At 40.5% G+C, this 17,023-nt stretch overlaps 1 protein-coding gene across 10 annotated transcripts in view; it reads right to left on the bottom strand.

The window, feature by feature from the left end:
• Positions 1-17,023, bottom strand: part of PPP1R9A (protein phosphatase 1 regulatory subunit 9A) — a 243,183-nt gene that overhangs the window by 19,832 nt on the left and 206,328 nt on the right. For 6 of the 10 annotated variants that reach the window (XM_032785350.2, XM_032785349.2, XM_032785348.2 and 3 more), the window contains 4 exons: positions 12,207-12,364; positions 11,303-11,603; positions 214-310; positions 38-115 (listed from right to left, as the gene is read on the bottom strand). In XM_032785350.2, coding sequence (XP_032641241.1) covers positions 38-115; positions 214-310; positions 11,303-11,603; positions 12,207-12,364 — 634 coding nt within the window. The remainder of the gene's footprint in view (positions 1-37; positions 116-213; positions 311-11,302; positions 11,604-12,206; positions 12,365-17,023) is intronic. The other 4 variants (XM_032785353.2, XM_075062354.1, XM_032785354.2 and 1 more) reach the window with 1 other exon arrangement.

Here is a 17,023-nt window from a genome sequence, read left to right as displayed (position 1 = left end):
GATGAGACGGATTACATCTTTGTTGTTTTACCCATACCTGGTGCCATAGGCCACTCTAATGACTTCTCTCTCTTTCCATTTCTTGACCTTGTGGGAACTCCTTCTCAAGGGAGCCCTATAACAAGATTAGAGACCATCAACAAATGTCATTTGAAATTTAGCTTTCCATCCCCTTCTAATAGTAATCTAGTTTTTAAATAAAAAAATGCTTACCCAAGATCCACAAGCTTTCGCTTTATTTTTTCTGCCTGCCCCATAGTAGGGCTGGTTGCTCTTGATGATTGGGGACCTGTGTGACCACACAGGATATCTTTATACATGAAAAAAATACACATTATTATTTTATCTGATATTAAACAGTAACTCCAGAAGAGTTGTGTACATGTGCATTTGTACATACATACACTCTATATATCTATATAAATAGTGGGGCATGTCATTTAATTAGGTGCAACTACAGAAATAACTTCCCTTCTTTGAGAAAAAGTGGTAAAAATGGTATAAGAAGTACCTCAATGAACTGCTTTGAAACTTGAAAGAAAGTACTGAGGGGAAAATGGAGGGGGACTTATTTGAACTGAGTTTTAATGTAAGAATCTGTACTAAGGCAGGCCACACAGAAGGCTAATAAGGAGAAATATGAAAAATGAGTCATTTTTAAACCCCTAGAGGATCTATCTAATCTCTATTTTTGCCAAGAACAAGTTTTTTGGGGGGTATACTTTACTGTCAAAGATGACTGTTGAATATCTGTTCTGAAAGACTCCAGCAGCTTTGTAGAACTGGATAATTTTTATGACGGGAGTGCCAAGAGGTAATAAACTATTTTGTTTTCATGACTTGATCAAAGGAGACACAGTCATCTTGTAATCTAGTCAATTTGTAAAAATGAGTTTAAAATAGCTTCCATTTCTACACCTGCTCTGAGACACGGTGGCAATCTCTGCCATTTTACAATCATCTCTTTCCCCTCTCTGTTACTGTGTGATAACCCTAAAAAAACAAAAGGGGAAAGAGATAACAGCCCCTACAGTCAAAACAGTGAAACTGACTATACATAAGCGCTGTAAAATCCTTAAAGCAAACAAAACAAAACAAAATATAGCAGTTAAAATTTCAGACACAAATGTGGGTTTGATTGACCATGTCGAAGTATTCTACGGGGAATGAATGAAGATCAATCATTCGTTTCCTTAGGTTTCTTTGTGTCTTTTACACTACAGTCTCACATCCTGATTCTGATCGCATTTACATTGGTTCTACACTGGAACAACTCCATTGGCTTCACTAGATATACTCCTGATTTCACCGGGGTAAATCAAGCCCTCAGAATTAAGAATAAATAAGCAAGCAAACATAACCCATACCTGCTTGGTGTGGCAATCTGTTCCCCTCTAGTGGCAGCTAAACCAGCTCGACATTGATGAGACTGCTACGGCTTTAGCTAAGAGACATGTGTCTTTTAGCTCATGCAGTAGAGGCTCATGCATTAAGATCCCAAGGTCCCAGGGTTTGATCCCGGCCGATGACGACCGGGGTCTGTTGATTTTATACAAGCAAAAAACAAATACTATCACAAGCACAGTTTTGCCCTCTAAGTCCCCTACCCTGCATGCTACCCATTCAAAGGGGCTTTTCAGAGGTGCAGGGCTGCACTGGTATGAACAGCTTGCAGAATCACTAAGGGCTTCCTCAAAAATAGTTTGCTGCAGTGCAGCAATTAAGAAACAAATATTTTACTCTGGAAATAACATTTTGGCATTTTTTGTTCGTGAAATAAAAAGCAATGCACAAGCGACCCATGAAGCATGATATGGTAGGCCAAGAAACACAACACACTCTAAAAACAAGTTGTTTACAGCAACCATGGTTTATGTCTTGCATAAGGCATTCATGAAGATCTGACACCTGGCCTTATGCTGAAACAGAAAACAAGCATCAAATTTCCAAAAGGAGAGCCAAAGAATATACTCCTGGTGGAATTCTGTGCCACTGCGCACGTGCAGAATTCATGTCTCCTGAAGATTTTTGTCTCTGCAGAAAATAGATTCTGCTGGACAGGTGCTGCAGTTACACCTTTTGCCCACCAGAGGCTGCTGTGGCACCAGATCAGAGGGCAGGAAGCTGTGGATAGGGAGGAGGAGAGGCTGCTTTCCTCACAGCATCCTGCCCACGAAACCAGGGGAGGGGAGACAGGATATGGAGGGATGGACAGTGTGGGGCACATGAGGCTGCTGAGGGGGTTCAGAAGCAGGGTTGCCAACTTCCTCATTGCACAAAGCTGAACACCCTTGTTCCGCCTCTTCCCTGAGGCCCCAACCCTGTCCTGCCCCGCTCACTCCATCCCCCCACCCCCATCACGCGCTCCCCCCTACCCTCACTCACTTTCACCAGGCTGGGGCAGAAGGTTGGAGTGTGGGTGGGGATGACAGCTCCAGGATGGGGCTTGGGTGCAGGAGGGGGTGCGGGCTCTGGAGTGAGGCTGGAGATGAGGGGTTTGGGGTACAGGACGGGGCTCTGGGCTGGGGCACAGGGTTGGGGGGTGAGGGCTCTAGGAGGGAGTTAGGGTATGGGAGAGGGTTCTGATTCTGGGGCAGGGGGTGGGGGTGCAGGGAAGGGTTCGGGGTGCAGGCTGCGGCCAGGTGGCACTTACCTCAGGCGGCTCCCAATCCATGGCACAGCGGGTCTATGGCAGGCTCCCTGCCTGCCCTGGCTCCGCGCAGCTCCCAGAAGTGGATGGCATGTACCTATGGCCCCTAGGTGGAGGGGCTGGGGGTCTCTATGCGCTGTCCACAGGCACACGGAGATAAGGTGGCTGAGTGGGAGTATGGGCAACATGGGAACACAGGAGTGGCTGAATGGAGGTGCAGGGACATGGGGACAGAGGGGAGAAGTGGTATCTGGGTGAGGGTGCAGGGATATATGGGGAAGAGGCAGGGATGTGCAGGGACACACAGAGACAGGAGCAGATGTGCCTGACTGAATGGGAGAGACTAGCAGTAAGCCAGGGTCTGCATGGGGGAGGACCCCCCCAAAAATGTTCTATACCTCTCCCACCCACACCCAATAACCCTCCGAGTTCGCTCTCAGGCTCCTTGCCAGCAATTATTTCCATTACCCCCACCCCCTGAAGCCTTTCCACCGCTTCTGAGGGGTGTGGGAAATACAGTTCTGTACTGCAGTTTAAATGAATATGACTCAAAGTTCTGTATTAACACACCTAGTAAGGAAATTATTTGTCAAAAAACATTTCCTGCATCTTTTTTGCTGTCTGCATTGTTATAGACATACTTGCTGATAGGTGTTTTGAAATAAATGATGAAAATAATTGAAACTAACCTGATTATATTGTTATTTTGACAAATAAAATATGCAGAATTTTAACATATTGGGCATAGAATTTTTAATTTTTTGGAGCAGAATTCTCCCAGGAATAAAAGTGGTAGCACACAAAGCGGCAAAACACATGCCAGAATCTCTTGAGCAGCAATCCATCCTACAACAAAGGCTGATGAGACTACTATGCAATTTTCACCCCAGTGTACAGAAAGTAGATTGCCTTAAGTTGTCTCTTTTGTCTTTATTGTGTATTCTTGTCATTTAACAGTTTTAAAACTTTTCAGATTCTCAGTAAAAAGATTGTGCTCTGTTTTCTTTAGCATTAGGAATTCCCAGACTACTTCCCTTATTTTATCACTGTTATTTAAAATCAGAATAAAATTGAACTGAATGAATCTACGTGTGTTGGGATTATGACAGGCACAAAGGAAAGTGACAGAGTGAAAACACCAGCTACAAAACAAGATCAAATCCAGGTTGATATTCAGCATTCACTTTGGTTTGAAATTGTGTCTCGATTTTTAAATGTTTGTGCTATGTACAGAGAAGCCCAGTTTGTGCATTAGAATATCATCTATATCCATAACTCAAAGCAGAGAAACAAGCTGTGATAAAGGTTTTTTGTACATTTTTCATCATTATAACAAAGAGCTTTGAGGATCTACCATGAAGAGAAGACAATGAAAAAAGAATGAGAGGAAGAAGAGCAGAGCTGAAACAATTGGGGAGATGAACACTACAAAAGTTGTGAAACACATTTCAATTTTTTTAAAATAAAATGTTACTAACAACTGAAAAACAAACATGGCTTTTCTGGATTATACATGTTTTGGGGCCAGTCCTGTAAAACCTTATTTATTTCCATGGGACTCAATGAGACTATTTTGGTGAGTTAGGATCTGCAGATAAGGATTTACACTGGTAACAAATTAATACTAGATTTTAGAAGGAACTGGTCTTTTGCTAATTTAGAATATAAAAGATATACCCCCTTTTCACTCCATCACATATGTGCAGCTTCCCTACCTGCCTCTGTTACCTTGACTTTCAATCTTGCTGCCTGGTCACCTTCTCGAAGTATTGCCCCCAGAATAGATATAGTAAGGGCCTTGACACAGTTCTATCGATCTGGGACAATTTATTCTGTCAGTGTCTTCTGTGTATACTGAAAATGTGTCTCTTTCTGAGAAAATGAGATGTTTCAGAATAGACTGCACTGGCACATTTTAACAACTTTCCACGTTATCCCTGCCAAAACTACCTGCCCTCCTCCTTGATAATAGGTTCATGGAGGCCTTGCATTCTGAAACTGTGAAATGGACAGCCTTCTGAATGGAGTACAGAAATGAACTGCCTACTTGTGCCATTGTCTGGCTGTCCCTGGCATCATGCAAGAGATATTATAAACTAACTAGTTTGCATATAAACAGATTGACTGAAAAGGATTAGATTGCATGCCATTATCTCCTAGTAAATGTGCATGCCTGGATCATAATGCTGGAAGAACATAAGACTGGACACAATGGTCCATCTAGTCCAGTATTCTGTTTTCGGACAATAGCTGATGCTAGATGCTTCAGAGGGAATGAACAGAACAGGGCAATTATCCAGTGATCCATACGCCATTGTCCAGTCTCAGCATCTGGCAGTCAGAGGTTTAGGGACATCCAGAAAATGGGGCTGCATCCCTGACCATCTTGGCTAATAGATATTGATGGTCTTTTCCTCCATGAACTTATCTAACACTTTTTTGAACCCAGTTATACTTTTGTCCTTCACAACATCGCCTGGCAACAAGTTCCACAGGTTGACTGTGTGTTGTATGAAGAAATACTTCCTTTTGTTTTAAACCTACTGCCTATTAATTTCATCAGGTGGCCCCCTAGTACTTGTGTTATGTGAAAGGGCAAACAGTGCTTCCTTATTCACTTCCTTCACACCATTCATGATTTTATAGGCCGCTATCATAACCTCCCTTAGTCGTCTCTTTTCCAAGCTGAACAGTCTTTTTATTCTCTTCTCCTATGGAATTATTCCATACCCCTAATCATTACCATTTTTTACACCTTTTCCAATTCTAATATATATTTTTTGAGATGCGGAGACCAGAACTGCACACAGTATTCAAGGTATGGGCATACCATGGATTTATATAGTGTCATTATAATATTTACTGTCTTATTATCTAATGCTTCTGTGAAAGTAGAATGAATTATATTGTAAGAATAGAAAGGATTAAAGAAATGTTGTCTGTACCTTTAAGCAAAATTGTTGGAATGCTGCAATCCAGGTGTCAGGAATACAGACATTAACATAAAACAATTGCACCGTTTAAGGGCAATTGGTGAAGTATTAGCCTTAGATCGATAACAGTTAGTAAGAAAGTGGGATATGCATGCTGTGCCCCAGGTGATTTTTACTGTTTTTGCTTTCTTTGTCCCTTTGTCTAATTCCCGCTCTTTTATCTGTATAAATAAGACTGTTTAGGCCTTGCATGGCTGCTCACATTATCTGGGTGTATTAGCAGAGCGCTGTGCTAATAAAACAGAGTGGTCTGACAAACTGTGAGTCCTGAGTCTAACTTTGACACTTCCTAACATTCTGTTGGCTTTTTTGACCACCACTACAGATTGAGCAGATGTTTTCAGAGAACTATCCGCAATGATCCAAGATCTCTTTCTTGAGTGGTAACAGCTAATTTAGACCCCATCGTTTTGTACACATTATTGGAATGATATTTTCCTATATGTATTACATTGCATTTATCAATATTGAATTTCATCTGTCATTTTGTGTCCTAGCCATCCAGTTTTGTGAGATTGCTTTGTAGCTCTGTGCAGTCAGCTTTGGACTTAACTACCTTAAGTAATTTTGCATTGTTTGCAAACTTTGCCACCACACTGTTTACCTCTTTTTCCAGATCATTTACAAATATGTTGAAGAGCACTGGTCCCAGAACAGATGCTTGGGGGACACCACTATTTACCTCTCTTCATTCTGAAAACTATTTATTCCTGTCCTTTGTTTCCTGTCTTTTAACCAGTTACTCATCCATGAGAGGACCTTCCCTCTTATCTTATGTTTACTTACTTTGCTTAAGAGCTTTTGGTGAGGGATCTTGTCAAAGGCTTTCTGAAAGTTCAAGTATACTATGTTCACTGGATCACCTTTGTCCATATGTTTGCTGACCTCCTCAAAAAATTCTACTACATTGGTGAGGCATGATTTCCCTTTACAAAAGCCATGTTCACTCTTTCGTACTAAATCATGTTAATCTATGTATCTGATAATTCTGTTTTTTACTATATTCCAACCAATTTGCCTGGTACAGAAATTAGGCTTACCAGCCTGTTATTGCCAGGACTGATTCTGGAACCATTAAAAAAAATCCGCATTACATTAGCTCACCTCTAGTCATCTGGTACAGAGGCTGATTTAAGTGGGTTACACACCACAGTTAATAGTTCTCCAAATTCATATTTGTGTTCCTTCAGAACTTGTCACTAACTAGAATGCTACACAATATCCATACAGGTGTTTCATTAAAGTTTATGTTCCAATATGTCTATTAGTCTATAAGATGCCACAGGACTCTTTGTCGCTTTTTACAGATCCAGACTAACACGGCTAGCCCTCTGATACTAATATATTATTTGCTAATGATCAAACAGTACTTTCATAGATTTAATAGATTTTAAGGCCAGAGGAAACCAATATGAAATTTAATCTGACCTTGTGAATAACATCCTGCACATTTTCAAATATCAAAAGACTACGTGTTGGTCCAGGAAAATTAAGATTTCAATTTGTATATTTCCTTTATTGTTATAATTCGGGATGTTATTTCTCTGATAGCACAGTAGCAGAGAAATCGAAGCCAATTAAATAGTTATACACCTCTACCTCAATATAATGCAACCTGATATAACACAAATTCAGCTATATCGCAGTAAAGCAGTGCTCCGGGGGAGCAAGGCTGCACACTCCGGCAGATCAAAGCAAGTTTGATATAATGCGGTTTCACCTATAATGCGGCAAGATTTTTTGGCTCCAGAGGACAGTGTTGTATCGAGGTAGAGGTGTACTACATTATTCCTTGGTAATAAAGGAGATATTTCTAAAAATACTGGGGCAAGTTTTCTGTGCTCATGATTCTATTTAAGTTATTGGAGATGTGCTGTTCACATCAGTGGTGTAATTGGCCCCTATGACTGAATGTCTCCTTGATAATCTGTTTTGATCATGTTGTTTGGCTTTTTAATATTTTGTTTAATTTTTCTAATATTTTAATCTTACTTTAACTGGGTTTTGGTTGGCTGGTTTTTTAGTCCTAGTAATTTTGAAGGGGGTTGCTTTGTAAACAAAAGCCCAGATTTTCAGCTACAGCCAAGCAGTAAACAGTGTAATTCAGGGAAAGCAGTACTCTAACTCACATCCACAGCTAACAGCACCAAGGAGCTGACAAGAGACGTCCAGGCCTACCTCTTCCCAGAACCACACTTCCTTATGCCAGCAGCAGTAGGGTAGGACAAGTAGCTTTACAGCACCAGAGGATCCGTCAGTAAGCACATTTGCTATCTTTAGAGTTGGGATGCTGATATTGCTGTAAAAAATGGTCATACCCCAAGAGAGAATCTAAGCTAGAACTATTCTAAAAAAACTAAAAAACTTTAAAATAACTTTGGAATGTAACCTCTCTCATTATGTTGTAACTGTTTAGAGCTATAGCTTTCCATAACATTTCAGACAAATACTTGAAAGGTGCCATGTTCATTAACCAGAGAATATAGAACGGTGCAATATTACAGGTTTAGTCATTAGCCACTTACATACACAGGAGTGTGCATGCACACATGAATACTCTCTGTCTTTAAAACAAACCCAGCTCAATCCACACCACAAACACAACAAGAGAATCTACTGTGCTTAGTTACTGGCCCATTTCCTGTACAATAAGAATTTTTAAGACTAGTTAATAATCAACTAAATGCTATTATAAAGCAGTCACTGGAACACTGGCTGCCAAACACTTGAGGATATCGCTGTACTAGAGAACATATTAAATGCAAATGTTTCTGTCTGAAACTAACTTGTTCTACTTTGATTTTAACATACCGGTACTCATTATACTCTGGTTACCCACAGAACACTGTTCATAGTGGGAAACGCATCACACTTCTGTATCAATTAAAATATAGATTAGTTCCAGGACCTACAATGGGGGAGGGGGCACTGAGTGGGCTTCAAATCCCCTTGTTACAATTAATGATATCATTAAACACATATAAAAGGACAATAGTGAGGAAAGAAGGACGGTTTACCATGCAAGGGTATATTCCACTAGATTTTGAGATCTAAACCCATCAGTTTCAGCCAAGTTCTCATCAAACGCGATTTTCACTGAGGTCATGCAGCACTTATGATTTCACCAATGAACACATTTACAGAGTCAGGATGAGCGCTACCCTGACATCTGGTGGTGAATTGTAGAGAGTGTAGAAAGAGTTTTAAGAATTTGCATTGGCATCCACCCCCACTTAGCATAACCCAACAGCAGCTTGGGATGGTGATTTTAACAGCTCTGGGATCCCCAGTTTCTTTGTTATTGGGGCAGGAGGAAAAAAAAAAGTTTGTCACCCTGATTGTGTGAATGGAGAGCTGTGGAACTGCTTTGTGACAGAAATGACTCAACCTCAGTTGGGTGGAACTTGCTAAACATGGGACATGGGGTCCAAAACCCCATGAATTGAGAAAGGTTGGGGACTGGTGTGTGTACCTGATGGTATGGGCCCCTTTTGAGGGCCTTAAACACCAATTGCACATCCTCCTCTCTCCACTGTTAAAAAGTAGAGCTGATTTTGATTTCATTAGGAGTCCATCTAGAGACTGCTGAGCTGAATTCATGTTGGACCAATGGTGCACCAGCACCAGGGCTCCCCTACTAAGAGCTGAAATCACTGAGTACTGTGTTAACNGCCTTATTTTTCATTTCCTTGTTTTGTGCTAAGTATGTTATTTATAGATCAACCTTAACTGACACACAATGAAGTGTTTTTGAATATTACTATAGATACTTCCTCCAACAAGAATTCCTCCTTTTTCAAGGCTAGGAGAGGAAAGTTTATGAGCCAGATCCTTGGATGGTATAAATCAGGATATCAGCTATGCAGATTTACACCAGCTGAGGATCTGGATCTATAATTTGAAAAAAGTTTTCCATTATTTGGTGACTCAAACTTTTCCACACAATTAGATGACTCATCTTTATTTTATGATTAAAAAGGAAGAAAAAATATCCAAGGGAAACTCTCCTGAGGGACAAATGCTTACCCAATTGAGTTACAAAAAGCCAATACAGATGACTGTAAATTATATGCTGTCACCTGCCATTCCTGACTAGGTAAGACTAGCAGAGAGATCAGAATTTATCTGCATGCACATTGGCCCCAGTTCTGCAATCAATGGAAGTTTCTTGCATAGAGGACTTCAGGATTGGGCCTAGGATGGGGAGGGAGGAAGCTGAGCTCTCGCCAATAGTACAGCTCTTTAATATTCTTGCATATTCCATTTCCAATCTATGGGGGCTCGAGCCGGTTATGCATTGTGTTACTGACGGAACCCCTGGATACTGAACCTGGCCCTTGTTGCTGCCAACTCAGAGGGGGCAGAAGGGTTACACACAGAACTACAGTTTTTTATCAGCCAACACATTGCACTCAAGCTTTGAATTTTACTCCAATGTATTAGCTATCCCACAATTAGAGTACCATACACAGAGATATATAACAGGAATTTCTGGTGTCAAGGTCAGAATGCTGACATCTGGGTTCACCTTTTCCAAACCCAGTATCTTGGTAAGAATCTGTTGGAGAAGGCCTTATTGTCTATCATATTATGATAGGGAAAAACTTGACTCCTAATAAAACAATGGCAAAAATTTTCAGCAGGAGATCAACAAAACCAGAGTGACTATTTATTTGTAGTTAATTTAATTCAGGGAGTGTCTTTTATGAAGATGTTAAAGGTCCCAACATAAGTCCTTATTGGACAGAATTCCCATTGACATTAATGCTAGTTTTGCTTCACTAATGATTAAGGAATGCCCAGATCTTAGTAAAGAGAGACATTATGAGTTCAAATGCCTAAATCAGACACACTGGCACTACACTGGACCTGGAAAAGGAGTAGTACTTTGTACTACACTGTAGTTTCAAACTGCAGCACAACCAAACTAATCTTTGAAATACCTGCGTGAGCTATATAAAAATGCACTGTATCACTATCCCTATTTTACATCTCAGGAAACTGAGTTAGAAAACTAATGATTTGGCTAAAGCTTCACAAGCAATAAGAAATACTGAGCTTAGAACCGAGGAGTTCCTGGTTTTTGGTCTCTTGCTTAATCCAGAAGACAACATAGCCCCTCATCTATTAACAAAACTACAACATCTATGCTATGTTCTTCTCCATATAACCTCCACCATGAAACACAGGTACCAATGTCCAACCCACACATTTTGAGTTACTAACAGTTTTATTAAAGTGCCTCTCAGGATTTCAATATAAACACTGAAGAATGTTCTTAAGCACTAGTCCGGTATGCTCTACTCAGGAAGTAGGTGGAGCTGACTGAAACGTTTTGAATTTTGACAAACGTCTGTATTTTTAAAATTTCCAAATTAAAAAAAACAATAAATGTGGGATAAAAATTTCAAAATACTTCTGTGATTTCCCTCCTCCTTTTTTCAACCAGCTCGAGGGGAAAAAGAGGAAACAATTCTTGTCTTGACTTAATCTGTGTCCCTTCCACCTACCACCAAATGAAGAGAACTGCTATTTTCCGACTTCAAGGTGTCTACAGGGCCTGTTAGAAACATAAGTGCTAATAAAACAAGAAGAGTGCACCGCATAAACGTAAGTGAGCAAAGCGACGCACTGACTCATTTGTAAAAAATAATTATACCTTTGTCTTGTAAAACATTCCTGTTGGTTGGGTGATGCAAAGGAGATGTTTCAGAACTGTGACTGGATTTTGAAGGAGAGGAAAGTGGAGTGTCTCCCTGAGCATAATGGGAAAGCACACCTCCTTTGTGCTGCTGTCCTCCTTCTTGGTTTTCAGCTACGTTGTCAAATGAGAAGGCTGCACTGCTAGCCACTGGGGAGAGGGAGGAAGCACCAGAATCTGATGCTGGTGAGGATGCTCTCACACATATGGGCAGAAGTGATTTGGAAATGTGCATGGGACTACTGTAACTGTCTGAAGGCTGTGGGTATAAGAAATTATAATGCAAGTTATGCCATTTAGCAACCAATCGGAGCAACATTTATTTTGAACATGCAATCCTTTCATTTAACAACAATTTGTGGAGCCTTTATATTTTTAAGCAATGCTCTAGTAAGTCACACTGTTACCTTTTATATCACACATATGTGTTTCATACTAATAATTTGCTTACAGGTTCAAGAGTCAGGATCAGCAAAATCAAAGAGTAGATATTAAATTAACTGTCATTCGCACAGAGAAATAAACAAATGCAGGATTCGAGTTCACTTCTCCTCCCACATAAATTAAATGACCCGCTAAGCATAGTGCTCATTGTTAGCTCAAATGGGGAAAACAATGAAGTGACCTTCACAACAACAGCATAACATATGAAAATAAGACAGGAATTTTGCTGTTCCTGTGAGAAAAACAGATGTGCTGCCTCCAAGGTGACACGGCTTGCACACTATTCAGAATATGTTGGCCACAGATGAATACATTCTACCTAGACTAAAATGAAAGGACGAAGATACAGGATAAAACAAATAACAAGAGTAATCTAGCACATCATCCTATGAATAAGAGAAAGGGAAGGCCTTCTCACCTTTCGTTCAAGGCTGTCCTCTCCATCAGTTGAACTGATACTGTCATAGAGCCTTGTTCTAGTAGGTCTCTGCCGTTTGTTCCTTACTGAAAGCTGGGCTCGAGTTTTCAGTGCTTTGGAGTCCAGTCTCTCTGTTTCTGGGACTGCTTCATTGAAATCTATGAAAACAGGATTCAAAGATATTTAACAACAACATTCTTTGGATAAAATTAGCAATTTAACTCGTCAGATTACACACAGAGGCCTGATCTGCAAATGTATGTCCAAACGTGCATGCACTTTTACATGCCTTATTTGCAAGTGCAATCACTGAAACTGGCTGCACTAATTAACGATATGCATGTACAAAAAGCCAGGCATTTGCATAAGCTATTAGCAAATCTACAAATGCAATTTCAGTAACTGTGCATAGAAATTAGGCACAAGGTTGCACACACTGAAAAATTAGACTCAGTAAATCAGTGCAATATTTTGTAAAGTCATAACAATCAGTCATAACATAATATAACAGTCATAATACAAAACAATGAAACATCTCATAGTGCCAAATACGTAAGTGATACGTAAAGTGGTGTAAACTAGACCTACTTACACTAACTTAGATTCCCTCACACCCACTCTATCCACATGCTAGGAAGTTCACATCATTGTAATTTACATAACTAATAAAAGGAAGAAGGCATATATTAAAGTAACCCTCACCCATCTTTAACATACACCTTCTTCCAGCTCCTTGGTAAATAAATTACACCAATTTAGACTCACAGGGCCAAGTTACCTGCCCCATGGCCTGGTCCTTTATAGCCACCTGAGCACTGCAAAGGGCCTGAACCTGGCCACAGCTAATCTATTAATAATTTCTATGGGAAGAGGGAATTTTCAACTGGCATAGGAGCTTGGTTTGCCAATTGCTCATCCCAGCCACCTAAAGGTAGAGGAGCAGGATGATGACAGGGAGAAGCAAGCTGCATCTCTTCTCAACTATTTCAGCTCACAGCTTGCATATGATCATCGCTATTAGGGAACATTTCCAACTGATTCAAGTTACAGCAGCCCATAAGCTGCTCTAAATTCTATCAGGGCCTCTGCAGCTTAAGAAAGCCATAACAGATGCTGTCCTGTGCCAAGTTGATCTTGGCTCAGGAAAGAAGCTGCTCCCTCATGTGTGGATATAAACACAGGCTAATGGTATCTGAGCATAAATGACATCTGAGTGAGTGTAAATGAGTCTAACCTACATAAAACTTATGAATTTGGCACTTATGTTTTTAAAAGAAACTCTAAGAAGACATTTCTCCATGTTGCAAACCTTTCCAGGGATTCAGCCAATTGTGTGTGTGTATACACAGTATATCTATGTATCTGTTCTATGAAATGAGGAATCTGATTGATAAGATTGTTTTTAAATTCCTGCTGGTATGCAATACAAATCTGAGAGTTGCAATTTATTAATCAAATTAATAAAAGAAAGGAGGTGGCGTGAGGAGGAATCCTGGCCTTTCTCTGGAGATTGAAGCAGATTGGTTTCCACGTTTATGTCTGACAATACAAACATGGCTTATGCATTCCCATTCCCATCCGCTCTGTGAACAAAAGCATTTTCTTAATGGACCATTACCAACCTCAGCTGCTGCTTTATGCCTCCTTGCCCCCTTTAGAATTGCTCCTCTCATCATCACACTGGATCTTCCTGTCTCATTCAGAACTCTTTCAAATATCTGAAGCCTTCTAAAGCCAAAAAAGACCAAAAAACCCAAGCCCTCCAACCAACCAACCAACCAAAAAGCAAACCAAATCCACCAGCACCCTAGAACCAATGGTCCTAGCACAATGGGGATTTAGGGTTACTGTAATACAAAGACAACCTCATCTTCACGTAACCATGTGTCATTAGCTTCTCCTCAAACTACAGTTCTGTAGCAGGACTCTGGAGATGGCAGTCTTCACTCTGATCATCCCTTTAGCACAATCTCCTTAGCCACTTACAGGAGCTGTTTCTGACCTTTCCCACAGTAAAATGACTTCATAAGGTCATCAAGCAAGTGAATGTGACAGCTGTGTGTGAAAACCTCAAGAGGTTCGAAATACAATTTCCATGCAAGAAAATGTCGAAGGCATTTCCTGAGCCTTGTCATGAGAGCGCAAATAGGATGAAATTAATCAACCCAGGAGGGCCTATGAAAGGCACTCTGCACATTGGAAACACTGCTTTGGCCTCATAGGATAGAGGCACAGATGGAAAGTTCATACATGTGAGATGGAGGGGCATTTTGTGCCCACGCTGAAAAGCTGACAAAGGAGTTGCTGAAGGTGGGCCATGAGAAGGACTCCTAGATCTGCCATTACACTGAGCAAGTGGCCTAAAACCCCCATGCAGGGTAGTACTTGTCTGACCCCACAGAGAGGGACAGCGACCACAGAGGACTGAATGCAGGTTGGGGAGATGAACTACCTACCTACCTCTCTGTACAAAGCCTTAAGACTTGGGATTTTTACAGGGAGGGGTGAATTTCACCAACAGTCCATATGAAGAGATTAAAGACACATGATTATTAACATAGATAAAAAGAACTAGGTACCAGTACCCTCTCATCTCTCCCTCCCCTTACACACATGTTCGTGCCTGCCTACCATGAAACTCCGTCAACCCAACTGTCAAATGGAAACAGAAGGCTTTGCCCTTTCAGATCTTCTCTCTTCCCTCAACCATGGGCTGACCTACACCATAGCTGGAGCACATGCCCAAAAATAACATTTCACAAACAACAGAACAAGGAAACAGCTACATTTTCACAAAAGACAAACCTGGGCTCAAAGGTGATCTGCTCAGAAATGCCTTGTGAACAAAGGGTATTAGTCAGCTTAAGCTTAAATACATGACTCTCTCAACAAATTGTGTTAACATAATTGCAGTATTTCTAGAAAGCTCTTTATCTTTCACTTGAAAGAGGCTTGAATATTTTGGCAAACTAAACATTTTGTGAAAGAGTAATAAGATGCAATCAATCTTTTAAAATTTGTTCTCTTATTGCATGCCAAGAAAGAAAATAAATTCCTTACAGTTTCAATTTTCCCTCTCCCTACTAATCTCTCAAACACAAACTGTATTAAAACCCACAAGCTTACTATACTTCTGTATGTACAATGCAAGAGTTGTAGTTTTGTCAATTACTGAGATGCTTTCTGGGTCAAGTTCCAAGTCTGCATAGCCAAGTTGGGGAACTTCCAAACTTGATCTGCTTATAAAGACAGACAATAACCACAGCATTCATAACACAGTAATTAAATGTATGTTTCTTGTACAACTAGATAGTAACCAGGTGGAAATCTTGGCTGGGATAAACTGGTTCCTATTCCAACCTTGGCCGATCAGAGATCAGCAGAGGCCAAGTTGTGCAATTCTTGAACAAGACATAAATATTTTTTATACACAGAACTCAGTATATTAGTCTTTATTGTGAAAAAAAAGAAAACTGAGCACCTGTGTAGCTTGCAACTATTAAAGTATTGTGTGTGTATATGGACACTTGATGATTACCTATTCTGTTCGTTCCCTCTGATTTACCTGGCATTGGCCAGTGTTGGAAGACAGAATAGTGGGCTAGATGGACCTTTGGTCTAACCCGGTATGGCTGTTCGTATGGCAAATCCTGAGGTACTTAACTAATTTTTTCTACTCAGGCACTCTCCTACTGAGATTGATAATAGTTTCCAATCTGACTAAGGACCTCAGGAATTGAGCTACAGTGAATTACCTCAAAGCTTTTCAATAGATTTTCAGACTTCCTATACTGGGTTACATTGCACTAACCTCCAGAAATATCGAAGTTATCAAGTGATCTCAAGTAGATTATCACCTCCTCATTTTCCTATGCTCTATTTGATTGAGCGGGAGAGATGTTATTGCTATCCCATGGGGCGGGGTAAAAAGCAATCCTTAGCACCAAGTTGCACTGAAGCTGTAACATTAAGCAAGGTCAGCCATGTAACTCTTTGTGCATCTCTCTGAAATAAACCACACAGTGGGTTGGGTTTCTCCTCCTATTATAACTTATAAATTTATGAAGCTAGTTGAAAATTTCACCTTCTACAAACACTGAGGTAATATGAAGCACTTACAGAGCCATATAATCTTGGAAGTGATAATCGGAGCACTCTTGATTTCAAGGGTATAAAATGAAGGTCATGACCCTGCAAACTCTGACTTATACAAGCAGTCCCATTGGCTTTGCCTACTCTAAAGAAATTTATTTATTTTTGTATATGAACTTTTCTAACCCCAAGGAAAGCTTGTAAAACACTTCATACCAAAGTACTCCAACTGTCTTTAGTTTGCTCTGAAAAACATTTTCATTAGACTCACTTTCAAGTCTAAGGACCACTTCAACATGAACTGTTTTAGTGCTAGCGTGGAGGGAAACAGCTCAACTAGCGCCTGCTGCAGTTCCTTAGCTGATGGTTGTCTTTCAAAATCTCCCCAAATCCAGTGTTTCTGCAAGCTGTGTTAGGAAGGAGAGGTTACTTACCTGTACAGTAATTGGAGTTCTTCAAGCTGTTTTGTCCCTATGGATCCTCCACTTTAGGTGTGTGCATGCCTATGTCCTTCCGATCAGAGATTTTTGCCAGCAATGTCCTCAGGAGAGCACGTGTGCTCTACATCTCCATGTGCTCCAGACTGAGGGCAGATAGGGAGAAGCATACCACTGCTGCTACAGTTCTTTCTCAACTCTGATGTCCAGCAGGCAAAGATTCCAAAGCAAAGGGGAAAGGAGAGAGGGCAGCAGAGCACTCATAGAGACAAAACATCTCAAAGAACT

This window comes from Chelonoidis abingdonii, chromosome 2 (assembly GCF_003597395.2).
Source record: "Chelonoidis abingdonii isolate Lonesome George chromosome 2, CheloAbing_2.0, whole genome shotgun sequence".
NCBI lineage: Eukaryota > Metazoa > Chordata > Testudines > Testudinidae > Chelonoidis > Chelonoidis abingdonii.
The sequence above is the reverse complement of the archived record's forward strand: the minus strand, read 5'-3'. Positions and strand labels throughout refer to the sequence as shown.